This window comes from Antennarius striatus, chromosome 15, assembly GCF_040054535.1.
Source record: "Antennarius striatus isolate MH-2024 chromosome 15, ASM4005453v1, whole genome shotgun sequence".
NCBI classification, from domain to species: Eukaryota; Metazoa; Chordata; class Actinopteri; order Lophiiformes; family Antennariidae; genus Antennarius; species Antennarius striatus.
This window is the reverse complement of record NC_090790.1, coordinates 14,514,320-14,540,594: the sequence shown is the minus strand read 5'-3', so window position 1 is coordinate 14,540,594 and position 26,275 is coordinate 14,514,320. Positions and strand designations below refer to the sequence as shown.

The 26,275-nt window shown below is 41.6% G+C and overlaps 1 protein-coding gene across 1 annotated transcript; it reads right to left on the bottom strand.

Annotated features, from left to right (window-relative positions):
* On the bottom strand, positions 1-15,983 carry LOC137608858 (GDNF family receptor alpha-2-like). The gene is made up of 3 exons (XM_068335448.1): positions 15,689-15,983; positions 13,395-13,688; positions 1-311 (listed from the first exon to the last, which is right to left on the bottom strand). The coding sequence occupies exons 1-3, from the start codon at positions 15,726-15,728 to the stop codon at positions 1-3; spliced, it is 645 nt and encodes a 214-aa protein (XP_068191549.1). The 5' UTR covers positions 15,729-15,983.
* Between the last annotated feature and the right edge of the window lie 10,292 nt (positions 15,984-26,275).

The following is a 26,275-nucleotide window of genomic DNA, read 5'->3' as shown; positions in this document are numbered from 1 at the left end:
TTAGGGATGTCCATACTTCCCTCTCGTCAGACACCTCAAGCAGCCCTTCCAGGGTGATACCGAGGTGCTCCCCAGCCAGCCGAGAGACTGACTAGCACAGGAGTCCAACAACAGAACACCACTTGTGTTCAGATCAGAGAAGCCGTTCATCCCAATCACCTCTTTCCAGGTCTCCCTGTCATTGCCCACATGAGCGTTGAAGTCCCCAAGAAGGACAATAGAGTCCCCAATTGAAGCACTATTAAGTACCGCCCCCTCAGGGACTCCAAGAAGGCTGGGTATTCTCCATTGCTGTTTGGCCAGTGAGACACCTGTCCCCAACCCGAAGGCGCAGGGACACGATCCTCTGGTTCACCGGGGTGAACTCCAACATATGATCTATGGGCTATCAGCATTCCCACACCAGCCTCCCTTCTCACCCTGGGCAACACCAGGAAAATGGAGAGTCCAACCCCTCTCAAGGGTTTGGGTTCCACAACCCAAGCTGTGGGTGGAGCTGAGTCCGACTATATCTATTCAGTACCTCTCAACTTCCCGGATCTCGCTCCTCTTCTCCCAGCAAGGTGACATTCCATTTCCCAAGAGCCAGTCTCTTTGTCTGGGGATTGGATCGTTGAACCCCACCTTTTCGACTGCCACCCACTCCACATTTCACCCGTCCCCTACGGTTCCCTCTTCAGGTAGTGAGTCCACTGGAAAATGTTTAATCTGTGTAAATTTAAAATCTATTACGAAACCAGCAAAACATGGGAAAGAAGACTAAAATAGCTGAAACCATCATCACATGGACACAATGGTCTATCCCACTAAGTGCATGTACAGCTGATTTATGTGGACACAGACTAAAAAATTAAATTATTTAAAAATATATGTGTAAAGAGGTGAGGGGATATAGAGCATATTTTAAAAGTATTTCCTTTCTATGGCTGAGGCAGCCAAAAACCTTCTTTCTGAGAATAAGACCCTTCAAGAAACGCTCCTCTTCACATCCTGAACGCCGTCCACTTTTCTGTGCATACTCTGCTGACACTCCTCAGACTAGCAGCAATAGATTCTGGGTGAGCTCCTGTCAGCCAGCTGAGAATGAGATGAGTAAACAGTGAACGGCAGCATATCTCTGTGGAGCAATTCTAATCAGCCTCCAGCTCTCTCATTAGCCCACATGCTAAATACCTTGCTCATTAGTCTGCATGCTAAACATATCAGTCATTAGTCAGGCTGGTAAATTAGCCATTTATCTGACTGCGTGCTAAGTGTCAATGTCAGCGTTAAACATGTCGTTTAGTCGTCTGAACTCAGATCACATCCGTGATTAACTACTGGTCAGACTACTTTAGGCCTGACATATTAACATGAATGCTAAACAGTTGGTCAATGCTCTGCAACTTGAACCATTAGCTCAGGATTTGGAACTACCATCAGAGCAATCACTGAACTGCTCTGTGTCGTAAGTCTTCCTCCTCCAGCAGCGCAGTTTTATTCTGAGGGGTGTTCGAAGGTGTGTGTCTTGCACATCCCAAGTAGACAAGGTTCTCTATCTTTTTTATTGTTGTAAGATTGTTCCTGCTGTGTCTGTAACCCGAGATCATTGAGCTCCCACGCTGAGCTTCTACAAAACAACCAGATCCTGGACAAGGAGGGGGTTAAAAGTGGATCTGGTGCAAAATAACTCCATGTACCATTAAGTCCACCTTAAAAACAGAAGATACACCGGTGTGGGTAACGGATGCAATTGACCTTCATGATCAAGTCATGCTAATTTCTGACTGTTTTTATGTTAGTATGTGAGAGACCCAGTGTTGATAACAGGCATCCAAAATACAGATGTGACTGGAAGCTGCCACCTCCACAAGAGGATAATTCTCTATTAGCATATTCCATCCTGTGTTGTGTTTTTGTCGGGTGTGTTTCAAGACTTTCGCTTGAATTCCTTACAGTGACAGACAAGGCTCGAAACCATAATAGAAAAGATCATATCCTGGGCGAGGCTGGAGATCAATTTTCTCATTTTCTGTCATGTTTGGCATGAATCACACATCAGCTCAGTGCAACTTGGCGACGACTCATAATTTCCAGAATGATTTCAGAGATTAAACCTCAAATAACCTCCAGGTCTCACTGTCATTGCCCGCATGAGTGTTGAAGTCCCCAAGAAGGACATATCTCAAACAAGTTCAATGAATGTAAACAAGTTCAATGAATGGAGAGCTCCTCTACGTATTTTGTAATTATTGTGGCTATTTATACACTAATATCTTGGAATACAGGCGACTCGACATACAAGTTTTTTGAGATATGTGCCATCCCTCGGTCCATATACTGTACATACTGTGGTTCCTTTTGACATGACGTTAAAAATCGTTGTTAAATTTAATTTCTGTAGCTATTTTTCTAAATATCTCAAACAAACATTGGTGAACGACTTTGATTCTATTAGCTTTCGAACTATAATGTGTTTTAAATGTGAACACAAGGCTCATTTATTTGGATTTGTTTCCTTTCTAAACACAAACAAGTGATTATATGTTTTTACGATGAAGTAATCATTTATATTTTTCTTAATGATTGAGTTGACGACATGTTTCCACCTGTGGAAATTGTGTGTTTATTCCCCAGAAGCAGAAGGTTTGTGTTTGTGACGTCCTGACAGTAAATCCATTCCAACACGGAGCAGCTTTGTGATTGTGAGTCATTATCTTCTGGAGGCAGAGGAGCAACAACCTGAATGTGGTTTACTCTTATCTGTTTGGAATGAAATTCACAGAATGTAAAAACTTCAACTCTTTATCTGGCATGATTTTAAAGTGTTTGTCACTTATGTTTTATTCAACAGTCTGAGTCGACTGTCTTTCAATGTTTCAGCACGTGAAATTCACCAGCTTCTGGATTCTTTTTTGTTAATTCACACATGGTTTGATCATTTAAATGCTTCTCTACTAAAAAAAATTAGAATAGAAAAAAAACAACTTCAAAAGTCTGTGAGAGCAAATAAGTTTTTAAGAGAATCACTGTTGCCAGATTATTTTTTCAATCAACATGACAAGAACACAAAAGTTAATAAAATAGAGCTGAAGATGATTTTTTTTAAATTAGTTGATCAACTGAAAATCAATCAATTTGATGATAATGTTCAAAGACTTCAGTAATGAAATGTGCCATGTTTCTGAAACATGGATGTATAATCTTTTAAACTATGATCATTGAAAAAATTTTATGACGGTGTTTGTACTGATTAAGAAGTTCATTATATTAACATAATTGGAGTTCACTGTTTACTCCCACATTATTGTTTTAATTACTTTATAATTGCATATCAATGTAAACGTGGATGATGACAGTTATGAGGTTTGGAAATTCAACGTGACGAGCAGGAATGACTGAGGGGAAATGTTTTCTGAGTCATTACAGACGGCTGAAAGATTTCCCGGAGGACACATTTAGCAGTCAGGGTCCATTAAACCGCTGACTGTGTGTAATGTCTACATCAACTGGGTCTAAAAACTGAACCCGCGCTCGTATTTATCTTCATTTACTACCATACAGGTGGATCCCATTTCCTGCGTTCATGTAATATAAAACATTTGTGAAAATTTATGATATCATCAGCAAAGTTATAGCAATTCATTAAAGACGTAACAACTGAAACCAAAGCTGTGGTACGGTCACCGTGGTCCCCCAACGGGCAGCAACCTACAGGTGTTTTCAATTTCAACCTGACTCACAAAGGTAGAAGGTAGAAAGAATTTTTCCAGTAAATATTACACAATTTAAGTACTATTGGTTTCAGACAAACAAACAAAAAAACTTCTGTTTTCGCTAATAACTAGCATTCTGCTAATGAACTTCTAAGCTAACATTATCCATGTCAGTCAAAAAAGGCCATTTGTCTCCATCTCACCAGTTAATTAATTGCGCGAGGGCAATGCTTGTTGTGTTTTGTGTGATCTTTGTATTTGTGTAGTTTTAATTCTTTAATTCTTTACGTTTCAATTTGACAAACGTAATACAACAGTCTGGTCAGTACTGTCTCTTTAAGAGAGAGGTGTGCTGTGAGTCATGTGACCACTGTGACCTGTTATCAGGAAGTGGATTAACAAAACTCAGTTTGGACCCGGTCTGCAGTCAATCGGTGAGTCCATCAGTTCATGTCTTTGCCTGCTTTATGACATGCTGGATGTTGTCACCTGTTATTGAAATGTGCTTCATCTGCTTCCTGTTTGTGTGTCAGTTGTGCATGATATCATGACTCAGGTTTATTACCTGCTGCTATTTCCACAATTTGAACTCCTGCTTCTGTTAGTTCCGCCATCTCAACTACTACAGCTGCGGTTAATCCCACAATTTCTACAGATACTGCTGCTGCTTTTGATAAAACATACAAAAGTGGAAACTGCTGTGTTAATATCCCTGGCACACCCGGCTCTCCTTTCCATTGGGTGGAAAAATGGAACAATGCTCGTTCTCAATATGCCTCCAACACAAGACAATATCATCCTCATCGTCCTTTTCAACATCCAGGAAGAAAACAAAAAAATTCAAAAATAGAAACAAAAACGGATCCGTCTCAATCAAGCGCTGTGAAACTCGAAAACTTGAAATCTGGTGACAATAGAGGAGATAATTTAATATTGTGTCCAATAAATACAAAAAGCTGCAGATTAGCTGTTAATTTCAGCTGCTAGGAGCAAATTCAACTTTTCATCTTTCAAATAATTTTTTTAAAAAAAGGTAAGTAAGGTAAGTTTCGAGACAGCGACAATATTTATTGAGACACTGTCGTATATGGAATCTGAAGCCTTCACAACTGGATATTTTACAAGGTCTTGGTCCATGAAGGACGCCACTCAATTACAAATGATGACTGTTAATGTGGGCTTCAGTAAATTGACTGTTACGACACACCAGGAAGCACATTTTAATTACTTTAAAACCAAAGAGTCAAAGGAATCCTTGATTGTGTGCCTCCTCAAAATTAAATGTGTCTCAAGCACCATCCTTTACATCCTTTAGGACAGTAGTTCTGTAAAGGACCACCAGGGTTACATAAGCATGGCCAGAGTGTAAATCCTGTCACAGCCGAGTTTCAGGTCCTGAAATCTGGCACCAATTGATTCGTCATAAATCTGTGACTTTGACAAAAACCCGTTGGTTCCGTGGAAGCACAGCAGACGAGTTGAGCACCTACTAATACTGTTCATTATCAAACGTAGCACTGGACAGGGAATGATTTCTAATGTAAACTATAAAATGCAGTCTCCCCCCACCCCCACCCACTCAGCTTTTTCCGTGGTGAGCGATGCACTTTTTATTATCCACAGCAGCAGAAACAGCAGACGATAGAAACGTTTCAGCAGCCGGGTTGTCCGTCCCCGCAGGGGCTCGGAGCAGAGGTGAAGGAATCAGCTCGCCGTGCAGAGAGCCCCCCATGACTAATGCTGCTGCCTGCAGCCTCCCCCCGACTCCATCTCCCCCCCACCAGGGGCAGCTTAGACCGGTCCCAGTGCAGATTACTCCCTTGTAAGTCCCAGCCTCGCTTCTCAACCAATAATCATACAGTTTGTGTTGCCTTAAATCATCGCTAGGGTTCATGTTTCTCATCTGTCACGCCTTAACACAGTTTCAACTATTCAGTTTGGTCCCTAGTGTTCAAATTTCTCCAAGGGATAAAAATCAATGAAAACTGTTTTCCTTTTATCCAAGCTTTTCGGGAAGAGATTCATCTTTTCCTAAATCTGAGTCATCTTTCCCCTCGCTGCTGTCAGAGGTAACCCTGATCCAATCTGGTGTATCGATAAGGAAGAAGGAACTGCTGATCCAAACAATTTATAAGTGGGATACGCCCCCCCCCCCCTTCTCCATGTCGTGTCATCAGTCCATACTGTAGTAACCTAAATTCATTTTGGAGCCACGCTTCTCAGTTTGTCTCATCTGCTTCTTGTCATCAACATTTTTTTCATTAAAGTGATTCTTCATAAACAGACATCAGTCCATCAGAGCTCTGGATGTTGTTGAAGTACAGGACATACAGTAGTTTAAGTATCAGAGGTAGCTGTGTTATCAGTGTCCATCCGTGTTTGTGTTGATGTTCAAATAAGGTGTGATCAGCAGAAAGTGATTGAACCACTGACCAATAAACACCTGCTCTAAAGTCAACGCTGCAGTATTTTTACTGCTTTCTAAAGGAGATATCAGATGTGCCTGCATAGATGGCTTCACACACACCTCAACTGTGCTGGTGTGTAACTCTGGTTACCGATTAGTGATGGACAGGTCGGCTCTGATATCATCATGTTTTTTATCCTCCTGAACCAATGATTGTCTCTGATTTAGAGACTTACAGGCACAATGCCTTAGGATTTATCAGGACAGTCCAGGTTCACTGTGTGAACCTGGACTGTTTCACTGTGTGGACCTGAGCTGTTTCACTGTATGAACCTGTAATGTTCACTCTGTGAACCTGGACCTGAACCTAGAATTATTTTATATTTGATTTCTCGTAGACGGGCAGCAAGATCAAAAAAAAAGATCCACCTGTGGTCCCTGAAGTTACACCAGGTCTAAATTCCTACAACACCTACAGAAAACTGTCATTACAATATTTACATAAAATATGACCGAATGTTTCCTTGTCCATTAGGAAAAACCCAATCTTTAAATTCTTGTCTCTGCTCGTCACTCTGTTCGCGTCTCACGTATGGAGTCAAACTCTTAATCTTGTGACTCTAGGTTTAATGAACCGGGAAACAACAAACATCCCATCATGCTCAGCAGCACGTCAAGCGGGCCGTGATGAAAGAGTCAGACAGCGATTCTTTCCCATCAGAAGGCCGTCAAACATTACAATCAGAAGCCAAAGTCTTCCAGACAGTTTTCACCTCCAACACGACAGCAAATAATCTTCAAATGAGCTTTTTAAAGAGGAGGAACCGGCTTTAACCTCCATCTTCTGTCCTCTATCATGTGCAGCATGTCGGTAAACAGCTAAACAGGAGTTTGATCCTGTGACCTTCTGATCTCGTTGTTCTGATCTCACCCCGCTTCACTCCATTCACTCCGTTTCCTTCGCTTCAAACAGCTGCTTTCTCTTTTCATCGTACTTTCATCTAATTCCCTGGATTTCTCTCCTTCAATCTGAGCTGATCCTCAAACAAACACTGGTGTCTAATGCTTGTTTCCTCCAAATACTTTGCAGACTCATTAATTTAAAGTGAAGGACTGCATAGAAGATTAACCCATCCGTCATCTTCCTCCTATCCGGGGTGTCAGCCGACTAATCAGATATTCCAGGAGTCCCTCGCTCCAGCAGCACTTTCTAGTTCCTCTTGGGCATCCTGAGGTGTCCCCAATCCAGGTGAGATAGGGAACACCTCAGGATGCCAAGTCAGATCCTGAGCAGATATCACACCACAGGAAGAAATATTGGCTCTACTCTGAGTTTCCTCCACCTTAATGATTCTGATCTCAACCATCCTAAGAAGAAAGATTATTTCAGGCAGAGTTCATGACCATAATTGAGGTTCTGAACGCTGTGGAATATTATAGTGGATTATCTGCATAGAATATTGGAGTGGAATACAGTGCACCCTAGTTACTCACGGTTAATACGTTCTACGAACCACACGCGGATAACGAATTCCGCGATATAGTGACAAACTATCTTATTATTTACGGTAATTTAAACGTTTATGAATCCTCCCCATACTGATATTAAACCATCTTATATCTGTATTACCTTTTCCTACACTCTTAATGGTTTTTTGAAGCACCTTTGTGTCTCACAGAAGTCCGAGACTCATGGAATGTAGCGCACTTCCAGATGCCATCAGCCAATAGAATGCACATACAGTATCATGTGACCACATACCAAAAATCTGCCATGAGGTGAAGTCACGAAAGTTGATGTGCAAATGTGCGAGGGCGCACTGTATTGGTCTAGAATTATAATTTAAAAGTAGTCTCAGCCTTTGCCTTGCCTCTTTTTGATGGTTAAGTTGCACCCTACTTATGTATAAATTTATTTTTCAGCAAATGAAAAATGTGGTGAATCATACTGATATTTTTAATAAATAAACATGACCTCTGTCTGACCTGTTTCTCTTCTTTGACTTGAACTAGACCAGACAAGAGAAGCCATTTTCACACAGGTAGGATCGGTTCGGCTATGAGACTGATATGTATCCATCACATCTCTGCAGCAGAACTGTGAAAGGCTTTACGTTGTTAGATTTCTTTATTTATGTCCTGTCACATGAAAATCCCTTCAGCTTCATCGCTCGGCAGCATGATGCTTTCCACGTTGACATTGAAGGGGTCACGTATCCAGTTATTAGTGTTCCTCAAGCCAGGCTTGAATTTTACTGAGATGCTTCTTAAGTTTGTTTGTTTTTTACGTCCTTTTTTTAGTCGTGGCATCTTCCGTGCTTCTTCACAAGCTTTGGGAAACAAAAGCTGTCTGTCTTTGGATGAATGATTTACCCGCAGTGTGATTTTTTTTTTTTTTTCTTGAATACAGCAATTTTATCCGGCTCTTTGAAAATATTGCATCCTTTCCCTTGCATAGTCAAATCTAATGTGTTTAGGTGCTGGAACACATCAGCAAAGTGCACAACCCGATTTCATTGTCAAATCGTTCCGTGTATAATGGCAGTTGTTCTCTGGGAGGAACGTGACAATTTTGTGTTAACATTTCATAAAAGTGTGACAACACCTCACTTCTTCAGAGTGTTACCACACCTGCATGAGTTTGCAGCCCAAAGTCTTAAAACGTTTTTGAAAAGCTTTTCAGCCTGACTTTTGGGGTGTGCCACATGGGCTGAGAACCCCTGGTTTAGAATATTAGCCTGGAATATTGGTGTCACTCTGTTGTCTGGGTTGTTGTTGTTGGTAATTCTCATGATCAAGACTGCAGGAAAGACGGAAAGAAAGAGTGCTAAGCTTTGTAGAATCAACTGGATTTAAAGATTCAGACTGAGACATAATGTAGGGCAGCAGAGCGTGTTTACCAGAATAAAAATCTTCTGCCAAGGACGGCTGGGAAATTGCTGTGGTACACAGGAGGTATTGAATCCAGACTCAGAGAAATGAACAGAAATCTCCTAAGCAGCAATGGCAAACCTTTTTTCCTGATGAAAACCAAATCAACAACATTACACATGTAGAAGCCTCTAAACCTCCTACAGTGTTTGTTTGAGTCCATCTCATTTTAATGTTAAGTCTGTTTTTGCTCTTTGAGTCGCTGTGGGGGTTAGTTTTTAGTTTGTGTGCCGTTCTGCACTGAAAAAAAATGTGAACATAGAATTTAATTAATTTAGTTGACATGTTTCACAGTTGTTAGTTCGTATTAAGTGGATTTTATTAGAATAACAAATGAAAACTGAAAAATTAATATACAGTTGTACCTTGAGATACACGTTTAATTGTTTCCGTGACAGGACTCTGAAACAATTTTTCCAATGCTGGAAATCATTTTAATCCTTTCCAGCCTTGTAAAAAAGCCCCCAACCCCCTAAATTATGAATCAATCAAATAATAGACATGCAGACTTTACCTGTGTATAATTAATTATACAGTATATAAGTTACATAAACAATGATTAAGAATGAAAAGAAACAAAAAAGTCATGAGAACAAATGAGCAACGTCTTTACTCCACCAACGAGAATGAGATCCGGTCTCAGCTGATGTTGTCGCTGTCAAGTAGCTTGTATTTCAAGGTATTACTGTACTAAAGTCCACTACTCCTCTAATTCAATTTTTATTTTTTGATTGAGGTGAAACTGTTTATATGTGAAAGGAACAGTTCATTATCTTATGAAGATGTTGGAAAGTAAGTCAGGTTCAGTCTTTCATAAACACGTCTGGAGGCCGGCAGTAAAACTGTGGAACAATATTCTTCGAAACACCAGATGATTGAAACTCATCTTAAAAATAAACATGAAGTCACTCCATGCAGCTCATATGATGAGATCTACACCTTCATAGCTCACGCTGTTTTAAACGCATGATATTTACATCACATCCTGTTGAATACAGGAAACGTGATGAATGATAAGGGACTAGCCAACAGACAACACCCTCATCCATCACTGACAGCCATCCATCATCTCTCCACTGTGAACCCATAACCACTGCTGATGAGCCACATCCATGATGTTACCACAAAGTCAGATTTGGTTTTAGTGATGCTAATTTGGAAGCTAACAGGAATAGCCTTGTAGCTCAGGGAGCCCCAAGCACCAGAAACTCCAATCGACTATCTCACTAGCTTCCATTTTTACTTGGAGCTGAAAATTGCAGGAATTGCAGTTGTCTGTCTCGCTGTAACATACATATTTTTACTTTATCCGTAATAATTATAAATCTACATGTTCAGGAGGGTGTTTTATACCACCCACACTTTTTGGATCTGGTTGTTTTGTTCCAGTGGCGCTAGCCCATGAATACTGCTGTTGGTATTGACAAATTTCTTCAAAAATGTTCTGTTTTATGAGTTTATTCTCATTAATCTTCAGATGACTTACTTTTTAACATTGTCGTAATTAACAGGTGATATCTATAGTTTTGATGAAAAAAAATGTATAATTTAATACTTCTTAAATTTAAATCTGTGCTCTAAATCCTAACACACCTTGGGCACAGGGAAACTTCTTTCAGTCGCACCTGATCTTCCTCTTCTGATTCTATTATAAGTTCTAAGCTGTAAAGCCAACAAATCCTCTTCTGCTCTGATAAATATTCATGTGGAAGGAAAGCAGTGCTTGAAAAACCCTTTTGTTCATTGTCACATAGCTGGAAATTAAACCTGCACAAGCACAATTTAAATCAGTCATATCTAAAATGTAATGTAATTAAGGATGCAGCCGATGAGCCTCCCTGTCAAAAGTATTGCCAGTAATCAAACTGCTGGTTTGTGCATATCTACACACACACTCATTCACACACACACACACACACACACACACACACACACACACACACTGCTGCTGTATTTGAATGGTGTACGCGATGTTTGAAGAGTGATGACTCCAACATAAAACTGTGTCGCTGAAGTTCTGCCCACTAAATTACCCAGAAAGTGCTTTTCATTACGTTGCCTGCTGCTGATATTTTACGTACACATCCATGAGAATCGGTAGGAAGAGCCATCACTTTGAACGCCAGCAATTATCCTGTCCAAGAACAATGGGGTCCAATGGAGCCATCCAATTAGAGCTTTAGGCGCTCTCATCGTCTGTTAACGCAGGAGGTGGTCTGCTTTTAGTGCCCAGGCATTTAGAATATTTATATCAGATATTAGCAGGAATTATAAACTTGACTCAAATCAATGGATCTGAATGGACTTGGGACTCTCCAGATGTTCTTTTCCCCAGTAACAAGTTCCAGTTCCTCCTGGAGAATCCAGAGAGTCCAGATTACATAAATCTCCAAAGAGAAGCCGCTAACCAGATGCTGACCGACCTCAACTGGTTTTACGCGAGGCTCCTCCCCCTACTCTTAATCTGAGCCCCGCCCCCAGTGAAACTCTGGTTCTGTCAGTCACGACCCACGACCAAAGGTGAAGATCAGGGCGTGCTGAAGTACTGACTGCTTCACAGACTCATTACAAACACGGACACATCATCGGCAAACAAAAGCAAACTCCAGGTTTCCAGATCAGGACTGTCTCCTCCGACCTACCAGAGACACTCCCACAGTCATAACGACAGACTCCCTGAGTCCGTCAGGTGTTCCCCCAGGTGCTGCGATGTGAATGCTGTTTCTTCATGTGCTGTGTCAGTGATCCGGTCTGTGGTGGACTGATAGCGTCCACCACAGACCGGCGTCCAGCTGCCATCAGTAATTACTCAATATAAAATAGATGAACACGTAATTCAGTCAAAGGTTAGCCACCGTCAAGTACTGACACACAAACACACTACAGTACTGACACACAAAAGCACACACAGTACATTACTGACGCACAAACACACTACATTACTAACACACACACGCACACACTACAGTACTGACACGCTACAGTAATGACGCACACACACACTGCAGTACTGACACACTACTGTACTGACACACAGTGGTACAAATTTCTCAGATAATATATTGAATTTTGTACATTCAGTTGCAGTGTGTTCTTTGGTGTGTGTGTGTGTGTGTGTGTGTGTGTGTGTGTGTGTGTGTGTGTGTGTGTGTGTGTGTGTGTGTGTGTGTGTGTGTGTGTGTGTGTGTGTGTCTGTGTCTGTGTGTGTGTGTGTGTGTGTGTGTGTGTACATGATGGTTCAGCAGAGACATCCTGAGTGGAACGGAGAACAAAAAGAGAGCCTCTTAATGAGCTCTACCATTATTGAGACACAAACTAGGCCAGCCAACAGGGTGTGTGTGTGTGTGTGTGTGTGTGTGTGTGTGTGTGTGTGTGTGTGTGTGTGTGTGTGTGTGTGTTTGGAGACGTATTCCTGTACATCTACATTCTTCTAACACATACGTGGCAAATAAATCTCTTCTTCTCTGATGCAGCAAAAACGTGGATACTCTTTCCTTTTACACACAATTTTCCTCTGGAAATTAAAGTATATGAAGTATTAAAATATTCTGATTTTAAATCTTCCAAAGATTCAACAACTTTCCAATGTAAATTTTCATCTCACTACGTGACAAATTCAGCAGACATTTAACACTTAGCGTTGGAGTAGAGACTGAGCATCAGATGAAGTTGAAGAGCTACATAGTTTATAATAAAATAAAATAGTTTAAAAGGAGAAGATTTTATAAAACACTATGAAGAACGTGTCACTCCTTGTTTGTACAGGCAGGATGAAGAAGCCATGATGAGCTGATCATTTGTAGCCAACCAGCAGAAGAATTTATTGTTGGGGCAGTTTGTCTGCACGTTCCACATGTTCACTGTCAGAAATATAAAGAATTCAAAAGACATTTCAGACACAAGACAGAAGAGATGAACCCAGCAGCGTGTTCCTGCCTCCTAACGGTCCCTGAGCTTCTAAACCAACTCATTCCAGACCCGGAAAACCCTTCAAGCTAATCTGTACTGTCAATACCGGGACTGGTCCAGACAGGCCGACGGGCACGTTTCACACACCTCCTCCCGAGACACTAAAGGATTTACACGACTGGTTTCTGACATGCAGCAGAAACCCATAACACTTCCAAACACTCACTGAATCATCTTTAAATAACTATCCTTTGTCTTTGCCCCCTTTGACCCTGATGGCAAAATTCACACTGAAACCCACACAGCAACTGATGCAGAGCCTTCTTCCATCTCTGCAAGTTCTCACCAGAAGTTTTCCTGTTTCATCTGCCAGCTCTGAGCGCGGAGCAGAAATCAACAAGGCAGCAGGAGGCTTAATTAACTCTCGCCGTGGCTGTGTGTTGGCGGCTTACCCTCAGTCAGACCCATGTGGATGCTCCAGTAATTCTGCAGACACTGCAGCTCTTTTTTCATGCCTCTCTTGCAGCGGCAGTCGTACAGCGGCGAGTCCTGCAGCACCTCCAGCGCCCCCTGGCACTCTTTGGAGGCCAGCATGGCACTGCGCTCCTTGTCGCCGCCGGAGAGGCATTGGCGCATGATCCGGTAACGCGAGCTGCACTGGCTGTTCTGGTTGCACAGTTCTGAGGCTCGGACGCAGTCCAGAGGTTCCCTCCAGCCGGGGGGGCCCAGATCTGAATCGCACACATCTGGAGGGGGGGGTCCGATGGTTAGTAGGAAAAAACTCTCATCGACATCAGCTGATTAAATTTTATCTTACAACAAACCCACTACCACACCTCACAAGGTGTGTTAGTGGGTTTGTTTCGGCTTCAAACTAAAATGGGCTCAGAGAGGTGTGTGCTCCTTACGATGTTCACATCATGAAAACATGAAGCACCTCCCAAAATGGACCAAATGAGATTTTCCAGTTTCATACAGCCGTCTTTGTACACATGACTGGAAACCAGTCAAACCAGAATGATAAATACAGAGTTAGTCAGCCAAATAATCTCAATCCTGAGAATCCTTTCTGAAGAAGATTATTAGCATATTAAATGGGTTTAGAACCAATGCTGCTGAAACATGACCAGAATTTACCATTCTTTTAGTAAAATCCAAAATGGAAATAAGGTATTTTATTTTGAAGGGCCCAATGTTGTGACATTACAAACTGATTAAAAGCTAGATTAAACGTTGAGTGACATAAAATATAAGTTTAATAATGATGTGCTGTTACAAATATCCTGTTTTACAGTGAAGAGTTCAGGCCGAAGGAAGTTGTAATTAAAAATAAAACGCTAGTCTTTCTTTGCTTTGTTTTTATCTCTTGACAAGCTGCTTCAGGCGAAGATTTATCAAATAAAAATGTTACCCTGCAGACAACATGATTTAACAGAGAGAAACAAGAGACGTCACCCTGAGAATAATCAGTGCATCACACACTACATCATCACGCCTGGAATTGTAACATGGCCTTTTTCCTGTTGCTGGTGGTGCCGCCACCATTCCTGCACATCCACATGTGAATGAATTCAGGAGTGACGTTTGGAAAGTCTATGGATTTATTATTTTGTAAGTATTTTAATTTGGTGTGTTTTCATTTCTAATATATAATCTGTACTATTTTTGCACAAACAGAATTAAATTTCAACCTTGCTGTTTAAGGATAGGTGGAAATAATTGTTTTAAACATAGAGCTCCTTTCACTCCCTTTCACAGTGGACTCCTTCTTGAGCGCCCTCTATAGGTGAATATAAGCTAAATTTAGTGCTGGTAGGTACTGACCAGGCAGAACGCATAAGTGACCACACCTTAGAGACACTTTCATCAAAATACAAGATGATGAAGTTAGATTTCTAAGAGTTTGTTAAAGTACAACGTGTGGGAATTATTTAAAAGCAGACAAAACTTCAAAACTCTCCAACTTCAGATAGTTTCAAGGGACTTTGTAGATTATTACTATGATTTAAGTCATACACAACGACAGGGCTGTACCTATGAAGTTTTATAGGGGTCGCCATTGAGCTATTTTATTGATTTTAAGAACATTTTTGCGAGTTTTGAGTATCTTCAACCTCAAAATATGATCAACTGTCAAAATACAGTAATAACGAACTGAATTACATTGGGAACCAATTGGACCCCTATAATAAGGAGACAGACATATAATATGATAATTATAATAAAAAAACTATATGATAATGATAATAAAATGACTATAGACTAATTTTATGAGGTTTATTCTATAAATTATTGGAAAGGTGTTCAGATATTCTGTGCGTAACGGAAGAAGCCATCAGAAGATAGAGGCTTAGCGCGTCACTGCATACCAACGTTACTACATTAATCTGCCTGAAGTAGGACCTGAAGTCTTTATTAACAGCCTGATTTTAGTTGCGGTTTAGTTTAAAGTAAGTTTTCTGGTTGTCAGTTCATTAAATAGCCTTTAATAACAGAACAACTTCGGAATGAGGTTCGAGTCCTTCTCGCGCACCTTCACACAAAATGAAATGGGGGCGCGCACGCATGATGGGGGGGGGGTGTTAAGGAGTGAGGGGTGACTCAGTCATCTCCAGAGCACTGGTGGGATGTAATGACAAAAAAAAAAAAAAAAAAAAAAAAGGTCCCACATGGACCCCCTCTGCCCTCACCTGCAGGTGTTTGTGCGAGCGCGTACGTGGGAGTGCGCGTGGACGGCGATACTCACCTAACACAACCACCAAAGTGATGATGTTAATGAGGATCATGTCGCGTGCGGCGGTAATCCAACAGGTCGTGCAGACGGAATGACGGCTTCCTGTCCGGTCCCGCTCCCTCCGGTGCGTCTCACTCACTCTCTCTCTCCGCGCTGGAAACCGGTGGAACTGGCGCCGACATGCCGGAGACGGTCTTAACGGGGAGCCCGGACCCCCCTTTGGAGACCCGAAACAGCGCAGACGGAAAGCTCCGTTAACGACCGCATGTTCCGGTGCAGCAGCGCGTGTCGGAGTCCACGGAACCGACACTTTCCACGAGCAACATCCAGGTGTTCCGTCTCACTCCGTCCGCGCGCCTTACTCCAACTTTCCCCTGTGGTCTGTGTGTGTGTGTGTGTGTGTGTGTGTGTGTGTGTGTGTGTGTGTGTGTGTGTGTGTGTGTGTGTGTGTGTGTGTGTGTGTGTGTGTGTGTGTGTGTGTGTGTGTGTGTGTGTGTGAGATAGTCACGTCCTGATGTCAGTGATGTGGTACTGAGTTAAGTCGGTTTGCTCCGAACCGAACCTGTCATGGCACGCGCGTCTCCCGGTTCCGGTTGCCTCGTGCGTCCGCTCCGCTCACCTTCTGCGCGTCCCCAGCGCGTGCGACCACTGAGGAAAACCTAGACACCGCCTCCCCAGCACGCGCGCGCACACACACATACACACACACATACATACACACAAACCGTGAAAGCATCATGACCCTCTCTCTCTCTCTCTCTTTCTCTCTCTCTCTCTCTCTCTCTCTCTCTCTCTGAATAAACATGATTTTTTTAAAAATCAAAAAAAATCTCTCTCACCGGGTGGGAAGAATCACGCGTGGACACCTCGTCGTTATAACGGATGATGGAGCTCACACTAGAGCGGTGCAGCGTCACCTGGAGCGCTTTGAACTCTAATAGTAGTGAACTCTATAGATGAAGTTTTGTTACTGTCAGCTTCAGGATTCCACCTTGTTTTCCTTAAACCGTCTCATGTTTGTCATCCTGGCTTGAATTCACATAAAAATCAGCTGCAAGTGAAAATAAAGATTAGATAACTCCAAAAAAAGTCAGTGATGCTGTTTTCAGTCTTGTGTGTTTTACCTGCAGAAAAATATTTCCAATCCAGATCTTCCAGTTCCACAAATTGATTGTTCTTAAAACTGGACACCTACATTTCCCATAATGCAGCTGAGATTTAGTGAGACACTAAAGGCTATTTCCGTTGTTATGAAGCAAGATTAAATTCAGAGTCAAAGCAAATCCATGAGTAAAAAGTGAATTTGTGTTTTTTCACAGATTTAAAACTTTAAATTTGGGTAAGAAATGATCGAGACGCTGCATCAATCCTGAGATTTTATTGACAGAAGAGCATTGCCAGCCATTATTTAAAAACAACGGGACTCTGGTTAAATTCTTAGTAAAACTTATATTAGCACAACCCCTTTATCTTGTGCACCAGATTATCCACCTTTTTCACCTTTTAGTCCATTTTTTTTATATTTGCTTGTATTTTTTTGTATATTTACAAGTCCCAACTCCGCACATGTCCCAAAACACAGAGGACGAAAAGCTGTTCTTTTCTTCCCACATCCTTGCAGAGCAACGTCTCTCACCTTGAGCGTCTCCTGTGATGTAAAAAGGATTGTTTTACAGCCAGACCAGGCATCAGCTGACGCGCTGCTGCAGGCAAAGGATTCAAGCAGATCCTGACAACCCGTTCAGGAAATGTCCAGGAATGCAAACTAAAGTCATGTCAGTTGTTTCTGAGCTGCTTGTTAAGCTCAGACTGTGATGCTGACACCAGGAGGACGTCTGCAGCTGCTTCGAGTTCTACAGTGACACTTAAGAATGACTCACAATAATTATCGAGTGTTTCTATCATGAAAGGGTTTTTTGTTTTTTAAATCGCAGCTGCATTATTGTTTCTTTGGTAATCCAGAAGGAGCTGTTATATCAAAAGATGTTTGATTTTTTTTTTTAAGAAAGGTTTGCAGATTATTAAAGAAGTTTTCTGTCACACTACAGTTGATGCTGTTAATAACATATTAAAAACAGCATGTCTTAAAGGTCATCATCAAACTATCAGAATGATTAGGTGTTTAAAAATAAGCTCAAACCAGAAGTGTCAAAATCCATCTTTTACCTGAGTTATAAGAAACTAATTTACCTCCTCTAACCAGATGCCAAAAATTTATCTGAAAACCACAGAAATAAAAGTCAACCAATCACTGCACAGTGAATCAGATGAGCGGCTTGTCTGGATCTCTTCTCAGCCTCCTTCTCGGTTGGTCTCAGTCGTGTTAGATCCAGTAGAACAACAACGAAGAAGCGGAGGTTCTGTTCAAACCACATTTTTCCAACGCTATCACAAACATTTTAATTGAAACCTGACAAGTTCCTGACAGATTTTTTATCCTGCAGATTTCAAAGGAAATAAAAGTACTTATAGACGCGATTGACCAACATTAGAAATGACTAATGGATCGTTTGCATAATGTCACTTGTTCCCAGCGAACCCTGTGGTGAACTTTTCCATTATCGAATGCTTTTAGTGTCAGGATGTTAGCTCATGGAGGTGAAGACTGAGATCGCCCGCTGACGTCCAACAGGTTGAGATTAAAAGGCTAAAAATATGTGTGGAGAATCAGCGGGTCTGACTCAGATACAGTCCAGGCGTTCAGCATCGCCGTGTCATCGCTCGCCGTCTCGTCCAGACGTACAAGACGTGTTTGTGTTTGGCCTGAACAAGACACAAATCAGGTTTGTGTCATTCAAATGTTTTGTTGTCAACATTTTACTGATATTTCTGGATCAAATGAGTTTTTTCAACCGATGAAAGACTTTATGTCAAGAGAGAGACAGCAACAGGAAATTATGAAATTGTTTTGTTTTTTTTAAATCTACTTTTGCTCATTTTAATTTTCTGATTCCACTGTTTAATTCTTTGATGCTTTCTTTATCTTGTTTCTTTTCTGGTTCACATGAAGCTCCGTCTGACTTCTGGTTGACCGTCCTTCTTCAACTCAGCCCTTCAGCTCCAGGTTACCCTGGGAAAAGTATCAACGGATTAGTTTATAGCAAAAACAAAAACAAATTAAAAACCCGCCTCCATACTGCAGGCTGTGGTTTTACAGACGTGTCTCATGTTGCTGATTTGTCTTGAGCTGATCAGACTGCAGGCTGATTCTTATCAGCTCAATGATCCAGGTTTTAAATCACAGCTTCATCAGGTCAAAGCGTTGACCTTGGACCTCACTTCTCTGAGCATCGTCTCCCTGCCACACCAGAGTAAACGGGACAGAAGACGATAAAAACAGAGAGTTCTGAAATTTAAAAAAAAGTTGACCCGAACTGATTTTACGTTGGACCCAGTCTTTAGCATCCCCAGAGGGAGTTGTGATTGGTCAGTGAGGTCACCTGATGGAATAGATAGATCAGATAACACCATAATTTAGTTTGTCTCAGTTTCTCCTCTACGTCCAGTTATTCATAGATTTATATCACTGAAAGCCTTTTTTTACACATCCCAAAAAGCACTGAATCAACTTCTGTACATCTGCAGGTTGAGGAGACAGCAGGAGGTCCGGTTCATTCCCCTCCAATCAGAGGAGATCAGCTGGGAGCCTCCATGATTTTCGTTATTTCATCGTTAATGAAGCACTGCTTGGCGAATACATAGAACGTCTCGGTAAAGACGAGGGCGTCACACACTCGTCTCACACACTGAAGCTGACCTGATCCAAACCAGTCTGTGGGGAAATCACTTTGACAACACAAAGGTCTCCCATCATCCTCCCTGCTTCACCCCGTCCACTCCTTCATCTGGACTTCATCTGGTTCTCTTTCGCTCACCTCAACCTGCAGCGCTGACCTCTCTTTCCTTGTGATTCAATTACATCCACGGCTCCCTCGGGCGGGTCTAATTAACACTGATTAATGAGGTGGATCCATCAGCGATGGAGTGATTGGAGGGGACGATTATGGAGGAAGAACTGAGTCACAGCTGTAGTCATTAAAGGAGGAAGGAAGTTAGACCAGAGGTCAACCGGCAGCAGTTTGATCATGGATTTCACACGTCCGTCTCCCCAGTAAGAGTCCCAGTTCCTCCCAGAGCATCCTTGATCCAGACTTCCTGTTCCTAAAGCGACGTGGTTTATAGACAGACGTTATTAAAATTAAGAATATGAGGGAAAAATACACAATGGTGCCTCGAGTATTATTGACGTATGTGGTGTTTCAATCTGGATCCAGAATGCTTCACCCTTTTTTTCCCAGAATCCTTCAGCTGACTCACCTGAAGGCACCGTTTCATCTCACTCATTACGTCTCATGGACCAGTGACACATTCAGGGACTTGGAAATAACCAGATCCGATGAGACGCAGAGGTAAGATGTCATCTTCGATTACTCACCGCTTTTGTTCATTAAATAAAGATGTAATTATATCCGAGGATGGAGACGTCGACTGGGGAGCTCTCTGCAGGACAACATCCCATAACGCTGGCTATATCAAATCCCCTGGAAATTCAAACTTAAATTAAATCACCAATGAAGGCACATCAAATTTGAAAACTAAATTTCTGCAACTTTTAACCAAAGATGTACAGTTGGAAAGATTTTTTTTACTGAAAGAAGGTTAAATATTCTGCTCTAAAGGAAGTCATCACCTGTCTCTCTCACCCCGACAGGAAGTCAGACGTTTCTCAGTTCCATAAACGTTTTTGCTGACTCTACAGTTTCTGAGCTGATTCTAATAAATCTTCTCTCCCCATTTCTACAATGTGAGAAAAACAACTGGTCTACCATCAAAGGATTCATGAAGGATCCATCTGGATCCAAACAATCTTCTAAATGATCATCAGTCATTTGCAGAGGTCACAAAGGTCACCCCCACTGGTTGCTACTTTCAGGCATTTCTGTCTCTCTGCTGCAGATTAGAACTGATCACTGTGAACAAATCAGCGGCGAGAGATCCATCGATAAACTCAGCTTTCCACTGCTCCGTGTTTTTGTCTGAGCAGTCACGATTTCTCTGCTTCCTCTTTTAACATTATTTTTCCTGGTCGGCCAATGGGAGCACCTGCAAGGCAGCGTGAGACGCGCTCGGTGGTGGCGACTCTGTCGCTGCCTCCGCCGAGCAGACAGCCATTTAATTTAATTTAATTTCAACTCTCCTCCGCGGGGACGCTCAGATAACATTAATTAGGTTTTCTCTTTTAACTTTTTGAACACCACCGTTGTGTTCCTGCAGGGTTTATACACACGGAGACCTGTGAAGATGTTCTCTGTCTGCCTGCCTGCCTGTCTGTCTGCCTGCCTGTCTGTCTGTCTGTCTGTATGTCTGTCTCTCACTGTTATCTCGACCCTGATGATGCCATTTCTCTCACACATACTACACGCTTCCTGTTACAGGTGACATGTTCTTTATGGAGACGTCCAGCCCCTTAAAGTGTTTATAGGCTGATCCTATAATTTTATTGAAGCAATTCATCTATAAACACGAAATCAACAAGACCATAATTTATCACAGTATAAACTGTCCTCTAGTGGGTAAATGTCCTTAACCTGGCCCAGACGTGTCATATGTTTTATTCCATTGTGAAATCTTCCCGATTTCTGCCAAAGATAACTCTGTGGAGGACAATCATCTGGTTCCACTGAAATAGGTTCTTAGCCCTGAAGCCATGCAATGATTCAGATGAGGTTTACCTAAAAATGGCCGTTATGGGTGTTTCATCCACATTTGGGCATCACCTCTGTAACTTCCTCTATCAATAATGTTCTAACGTCTTTAAATTTGTACTATTGGACAAAATATTTGTCTCCATGAAAGCTGGGAGGTATGTAGCACCAGGATGATGTTCTGCTCTGACGGGTCTTATATATATTTTCCCCAGCCTACATTTTCAATGTTGTTTATGTTCATGGCTCTCTGTAGAATAAAGAGTCGCAATTCTTTTGGGAAAATATTTATTAGATGTGATTTGGCAATACAAAACTAAATTTTACTGGATGTATTTCTTTTTTAAAAATATGTGTATTTACTGTTTTTGTTTCAATAGCTTTGTTCTAATCCATTTTTCTGTGAGTTTGTTCTTGAGGAGAAAAAACACTGTGCCGTCTGTTTTAGTTTCGTCTAAATTAAAGAAACAAACCAGCAAAACCAATTAAGACCCTCAGACGCGATGTCAGGACGGCATCGACATGTCTGCATGCAGATGTGTGGTGAACAATTAAAGCATCTGCGTTCAACGTATCGACAACAAGCCTCACACGGTGGCTACATGCTAAAAGCAAACATAGCTATCCTTTGTTACCCGCGGTTAATGCATTCCAGGACCATCCATGAAAAAGGAAATTCCCCGATGTAGCAACGAAGTATTTATTTTATTATTTACAGTCATTTAAACATTTATGAACCCTCCCCATACTGATAATAAACCATCTTATATCTGTATTACCTTTTCCCACACTCTTATAGACTGTTGTACATTAAAAAAAAAGTCGCAGGAGGAACCGTGAGTCACAACACAGCGTATACACAGATGCCGTCAGCCAGTAGCATGTGCGCAGGGTGTCACGTGACTACCTTCCAAAAATCTGCGATGTAGTGAAGTCGTGCATCTTGAAGTGCAAATAAGCAAGGGATTACTGTACTGATACCGACGACTTCAGGAGACCCTCAAGCACTGATGTGATGTCATTTATTCATTTATGCACCAAGTGTCACAACCATCGCTGGACAAAACCGTTGGCCTGTTAATTAGTATGTTAGCTAAATGTTTAGCTGGCTTCTGGACATAGAGCCCTCCCGGGGTCAAGCATACATCCGTGAATTGGAATATTTAAACACATTCATAATCAATCAATCATTCAATTTTTGGAGGGGGACGATTGAGTCAAAGTCACATGGATTGATTGTCCTCTGGTGTGAAGGAGTTGATTGATTGATGCTGGAGTTTATTCTCCAAGTCGTTTCACGAGAAAACGCATTGCAGCATCAACAGGAGTGATTATTCCACAGAGTTACATTAAACCCACTCCACTCTGCCTACCTTCACGTCAGAACACACAAACATGTTGTGCAGTTTTCTACTTCATGCTGCGTTTGCTGCGCATCAAATGGTCCGCCGCCATCCCCAAACACACACAACCAATCAGAAACCCACTCCACACGCTTCCACTCGCCTTCTGTGGTCAATCCCGCCGTGTGATGGAGCTGAAATGACAGCGGCTGGCGGCCCACAGGCCAAACGAGTGAAGCTGCTGTGGCTGAATACCAAAGAGCAGCTCCCACTGTGTCTAAACGCGGGGCGATGGGGGGCGATGGGGGGGCGATGGGGTGGGCGGGGGGGCGATGGGGTGGGCGGGGGGGCAGATTATGGCGTCGCTGCAGCTATAAACACATCCAGTTCTCAGATGCTCAACATCAGCAGAGAGGAGATAATCGCAGGCAGAAGATACGAGGATATGGGCAGGGTGAAGCGTGGTGAAGCAGACAGGGTGAAGCGTGGTGAAGCAGAGCGAGGAGGAGTGTGAAGGCGATGAAGAGGAGCTAGAGGGGCTCTAATAGCCTCACAGCAGGGCACCGACCTAAGAGGCCGAGACGGCCTTCGTCCATTATCAGGCGCTGCATCACAACCTGAGCTCCATTCCCTCTCAAACTCTCTTGAACGATTATATGGACGTTCAACCAGTTTGCTGCGATGAGACACATAATCCAAATTATGTTTCCTGATTGGCTGTCCTGGTGTCACAGTAGGGGTCGCTGTTTCCTGTCAGAAGGTCCTGGGTTCCAACTCCGTGTGTGTGTGTGTGTGTGTGTGTGTGTGTGTGTGTGTGTGTGTGTGTGTGTGTGTGTGTGTGTGTGTGTGTGTGTGTGAATTGATTGCACTGTGCACATTAATTGCTGTTGCCCCGTTTAATGGATTGAACATCTCATTTCATCTGTTCCTCTGCTCAAAATCACTAAACAGCACAGAATGTAATAGATTACTCCTCTGTGTTTGTGTAACTGAGTATTTCCTACTCCATTATGTTTGTGTTGGCTGGTGACTGGGCAGACTGGGAGATGCAGGCTTCTAGGAACTGGGTGAATTGGGTTGATTGGTTCATTTAAAATTGATTTAAACACATTTAATCTTGTTAGCTGTCTGGCTAATAGCTGTCGAATGAGCTTCCTAGAAATAGCCCATCAACAGGAGCCTTATTCAATTCAATTCAATTCAATTCAAAAAAACTTTATTCGTTCCCAAGGGATAATTGAAGCAGCAGGATTGGTGCAAAAGACAGGATTGGCACAAAAAAGGAAATGCAGAGTGCAAAGAGCAAAAACCAGACTAAATACACAAAAACCAACACAAACACTAAAATACACAATAAACAGATATGCACAATATAAACAGGTATGTGCAATGAGCTAACAAATATATAGAGACTGTAGAAACTATCAAAGTACATTATAAGGATATCCGAAGCCTGCTCTTTTTGGATGGTAACGATCATTACAGGAATTAGTCAAGCCCAGAGCTGTTACTAAAGAAACTATGGCAAACCTTTAATTACTGTAAGATTAAAAAACAAAGTAACTAGTGCAATATTTTATTTTTTTTAAGAAAGTGTGATATAAACCAGAAGCATCTGGAACGGCTATATAAACTCTGTGAACAACAGCAAAGTCATTAGTGAAAATGACCCTGACTTTCACTGTCCCACCATTTCCATTAATTCCATCATATACAAATAGTTTTTTGTTATTGTTCTATAAAATCTAGTATATGTTGTCTCTTAAGTTCTCACATAAAACTTTTTTTGGTTTGTTTGTATGTATTATTCAGGACACCATTAACAACCATCAGGTGCTTTAAACGCTCTTCAGTGTGTTTCCAGTTCAGGAGTCATTTTTGGTCCATTTCAGATCGGATTCTGTTTTCCTGAAAGAACCGATGACAGGAGTGACTATTAGGGGCTTTTTCTCCAGTCCACTACACATTTCCATCCAGACACACAACAGTGACTCTGAGGAGGAAGACACATCCTCTTCCTCCTCAGCTGAAGGACGTGTTGTCACTGTACGACCATCGTCTTCATCCTAACGGAGCGAAGACAAGCAGTGATGGAAACATGATTCACTAACTGACAACTGGTTTTGATAAATGACAAAGTTTTCATTAATTTCTACTTTTGTACCTGAACCTTCTGTAAAAATGTAATTGTGAAATAGTGACCGTATTTCTCAACTTTTGTGTACATGGACATAAATTTCATATATTTCCCCAAAAAAATAACTTTAATAAAAATGTGTATAAAGCCGATTGATAGTATTTCAGTGCTTTTTGACATTTCACCAGAGATAAAGAAAATTGAAAGCCTTTCATAGTCTTGCTCCTCGTATAGCACAGAACTAGTGTATGCTTCCTGAAGGCTGCACTGAATGAATATATATGAGATATAAAAGTATGTTCCATTTTTTTCAGGAGGTGAAAGGAAAAAATGTTCCCTTCTTAATTTAAACATATGTTGAAGACATTTTTTGCCTGTTTTCCAATGAGTAAACCCTTGGCTTTGACCTAAAACTTGTTCGAAACACAACAAATAACCTGAAATATATTTTTTCTTTGTGTAAATTAATTCATGTCATTGACAGATTTATGTGTTGGAAAGCACACCAACAGCTGTTCGAACATCTTGCATGTCACTGGAAGCAAGGCTGTGGTGAAATTATCATGGATTTGCATATTAATCTAAAACAACATCATAAACAGTCATGATTTAATCAACATTCCTGAATGTCATTTAAAAATTCCTTTTCTACACAAACTTGGGAGGATTTCTTTACATTTATTGGCCTTGCTTTTATTTGTCTTTCTGCCCTGAACATTCAATTGTGCTCTGTGATGTAAAAACTGGCAGAAAACTGACATAAATAGATAACAAATATTTCTGACACATATTTTTTGAAGAATGAGAAATACTGTTAGGATAAAACATCCGAACACCTACTGTACTTTACTGAGGTTCAGGTGTCGGAGCCCCTGAGCAGCTGTAGTTATTCTTTCCCCAAATGACAAAATATTTTTGCAGTCATTGGTTTGTCTGTGGCCCGACGATGAGCTGGTGTCATATCTGGGGTGTACCCCGAGGTTCCCAAATAGCCAGCTGGGATAGGCTCCAGTAGACCAGTGACCCAAAAGTCTCATCTACATGAAAATTCATGGATTCATGTGATGTCAGAGCCTATTTGTGTATCAATCTATCTTTCAGTCAGTTGTCGATGATGTTAGTCTATTGAACGATAGAGAAAAACAGAGTCTGATTGGATTTGAATATTTGGTCAGTTGCGGCTGAAGTGTCTGTCTATAATTTGCATGTGCTGTTCTCTGTAGTGGAGTCTCATCAGTCTGCCATCTTTAAAACCTCAGCCTGACAAGTAAATTGCTCAAAATTGCCCCATAAGAGATTTGTTTTGGTTTGACTCCTGCAGAAATGACATTCCTTTCAGAACATGTCAGGAAGATCGCTGTTGGTTGAGTGTGAGTTTAAACACGGGACAATTCAGTAGCACCTTTATCTTACC